At 53.3% G+C, this 2,968-nt stretch overlaps 1 protein-coding gene across 1 annotated transcript in view; it reads left to right on the top strand.

Moving 5' to 3' along the window:
• Nucleotides 1–457: 457 nt before the first annotated feature.
• The window catches only part of Nynrin (NYN domain and retroviral integrase containing), a 22,546-nt gene continuing 20,035 nt past the window's right edge, over nt 458–2,968 (top strand). The window contains exon 1 of the mRNA XM_021182441.1: nt 458–769. Coding sequence (XP_021038100.1) covers nt 572–769 — 198 coding nt within the window. The 5' untranslated portion in view covers nt 458–571. The remainder of the gene's footprint in view (nt 770–2,968) is intronic.

A 2,968-nucleotide genomic window follows, 5' to 3' on the forward strand; every position in this document is an offset into this window, starting at 1 on the left:
GTGTGTGTGTGTGTGTGTGTAGAGCAGAAATCTAAAAACAGGGTCTCAGAGATGAACTCTCTTCAATCCTTCCTTTTTCTTCCTTCGAGGAAGGAACTTTGACCCCTGATCACAAAACTTGGGTGGAAGGCAGTTGCTTCCAAGACCCTGTCTGGCCCTCTCCCTCCCGCCCAGCCTCCTCTCCTTCCCTCCCTCAGTCTCCAGCGCCCCTTTAAGCCATCCAGCAGCTCAGGCGAGTTTATCCAGGGGGCCTGGCTTCGAGGTCGAAGGGGAGGAGGGGGTGGTGGCTGAGGGGGAGGAAGGGCGGCGGGAATCCGCTCGGTCCCACCCCTAGCTACAACCCCTTGCAGGAAGGGTTTGTCTCCCGAGCAGCAGCGGAAAGGGACGGAGCTGGGAGGGCGGGCGCGGAGCGCTGGCGGGTGGGTCGCCGAACCCACAGCAGGGAGGCGGTGGCGGGGGGCGCGCCTCAGGGAGGGGAGGCGTGGCTTAGGCTGCAGGGCTAGGTGGCTGGGGGCCTCGGTGCTGGGACCCGTGACACTTCTCACGCTTTCCAGGGGCCGGAGGGACAGCCATGCTTTTGTCGGGGGGTAAACCCCCAGCGCAGGAATGGTTCATGGTGCAGACAAAATCGAAGCCCCGGGTACACCGGCAGCGGCTGCAAGTCCAGCGCATCTTCAGGGTCAAGGTGACCGCTTTTCAGAGCCGTCCTGACACCCCTTACTTTTGGCTGCAGCTGGAGGGGCCCCGGGAAAATACGGGCAAAGCCAAGGTAAACAGCTTCGTTTTGTTCTTTCCTTTCCCTCCTAGACAGATCCTCTCCCTCGCTCCTGAACAGTCAGGATTCCCCAGAGGTGTTGAGCTTGTCCTGCTGTTTGGCTTGCAGGGTCTGGGCCTCCCTCCGTCTGCGGGGGCCCCCCCTGCTCTGTCCCTCTGCTTCCTTCTTTCCCTTCTGCCCCACCCCTCTCTTGCATGTCACTTCTGTCCTTTAAGTGTGCTGAGAGAACCTCTGCTGAGAGTCTCTTTCTACCAGCCTTCTCTGGTCAGAAACAGGCCCTGATTTTCCATCTTGGGATCAGTTTAAGGGCCTGCATTTTTGTGGCCTCTGCAACATATGTCTTTGTTCTCACCAAGACACTAGAAGGCCTCCATTCTTTCTGTCTGCTTAAATCCTGGGCGGTTTCTCTGAGTACTGGGACTGGAGGAGGGCCCTAGAGACACTTGTAGAGTGGCGTTGGCAGTTTATAGACGAAGCAGTAGGGCAGAGAGAGCGAGCGAGTGAGCGAGAGAGAGAGAGAGAGAGAGAGAGAGAGAGAGAGAGAGAGAGAGTCAGGAAGGAGTAGGTTGGTGGAGGTTGTAGAACCTAGGACCCTGCCGACAGAATAGGATGCATCTGTTCTGGGAGGCAGTGCCTTGGGATGCCAGGGAATCATGGACGTTGAGATGAAAGGGCCTGCTGTATGGAGCTGGATATTGGACAGGCCAGGTCGTAGCTTGTCCCTTTTAAGCTCAACTTGGCTTCTCTGCCTGGGCTCCTCCCTCTGCTTCAGTCACACCCAAGGGCCCCCCACTCCCTCAGATTCCCTTATCTTCTCCTGTAGGAATGCTCTGGACTCCCTTCTCTCAGATACAAGCTAGTCTTTAACCCTTTGGCTGATGCTTTACCCACATCTCGGTTGGTCAGGGCCTAGGTAGGGGAGGCCCGGAACACAGCCAGCAGAAGGAAGGGGAGGCTGGGAAATGTCTCCCTAAACACGCCCAGTAAGCTGCTGCATCAGCACTTTTCCAGTTCTGACAGAGGTGCTGGGGGAGGGGAGAGGTGTCTGCCCTGAGAACAGATGTGCAGGGCCCCTTAGTTTCAGAGGCTGGGGTAGGGTAAGCTAAGAAGAGGCTTTTGGGTTCTCTATGTTCTTAATTTTTTTCCCGTTACTGTTAAAGTACCACAGCTCAGCCTTCATGGAGAACTAACCAGCTGACCAGGGCCTCCCTAAAGATGGAGACTGAACCCAGGGCCTGTGCATACCACAGAGGCCCTCTCTCTGCCACTGAGCCACTTACTCCCCCTGTCCCCCTGAAGAGCACTGCTTGAGATGCTCCACTTTGTGTTTCTTGTTTAAACTTCAAGTCAGCTTCAAGCTTGTCAGCATCACTGCCTCTTTGGGCTATAGTTTTTCACCCCTGAGTTTCTCACTCCAAGCCCTGCTAAGTGGATCCAGGGGCTCTGTCAGTTTCCTCTTGTGTCCCTCATTGCCCCAGAGAGAGGCATTGTTGAAGGTGGGAACAGCTTGCAGGGATTCTGGGTAACTTCCTTTCTTGGTGGGGACAGAAGGAAGAAAAGGAGGGGGAGGGGGTAAGGGCAAGGGACAGTGGAATGTGGGGAGGATAAGGTTTTCAGGAGGTCTGGATTTGACACGTTGTTTCCATATCATAGCCCAAATAGAGAAGCATAGTTTGAAGAGGCCCTGGTCTAATAATTCAGCCATCTTGAAACTTTTTTTCCTCGTTTGTGAAACAATGTAATAACACTCTTCTCATGTAAGAATTGTGAGGGCCAACTGGAAGAATGCCTGCTCAAATACTTTGGCAAAACGTAAAGAACAACACGGGGCAGAAGTCAGGTGCTGCTGTTAGTAACTAGCTTTATAAGTGACCAAGTCTTTCTCCCCAGCTTGATGTCTTGTAAGCTGAAGGGCTTTGATGACCTGCTATGTGAGCCTTTCCTATTATGAGGATGCCTTGTCAGAAGGATGCAGTGTGGCCGACTCCAATCGTAGCTGTAGGAACCTGGAGTTGTGCCTTCTGGTTGTTGCCTTCTATACATTTCTTGGGAGAGAGGGAGGAAGAAGAGTGAGGCTGTTTGTTCTGGTCTCTGTGGAAGAAGGGTCAAGAAAGAGGGTCAAGAGGCTCACCTAAAGTAGAATCCAGTATGTTTTTATTTATTTATTTATTTTTAAATTTTTTTTTGGTTTTT

The sequence above is a fragment of the Mus caroli genome, chromosome 14 (assembly GCF_900094665.2).
Source record: "Mus caroli chromosome 14, CAROLI_EIJ_v1.1, whole genome shotgun sequence".
NCBI classification, from domain to species: Eukaryota; Metazoa; Chordata; class Mammalia; order Rodentia; family Muridae; genus Mus; species Mus caroli.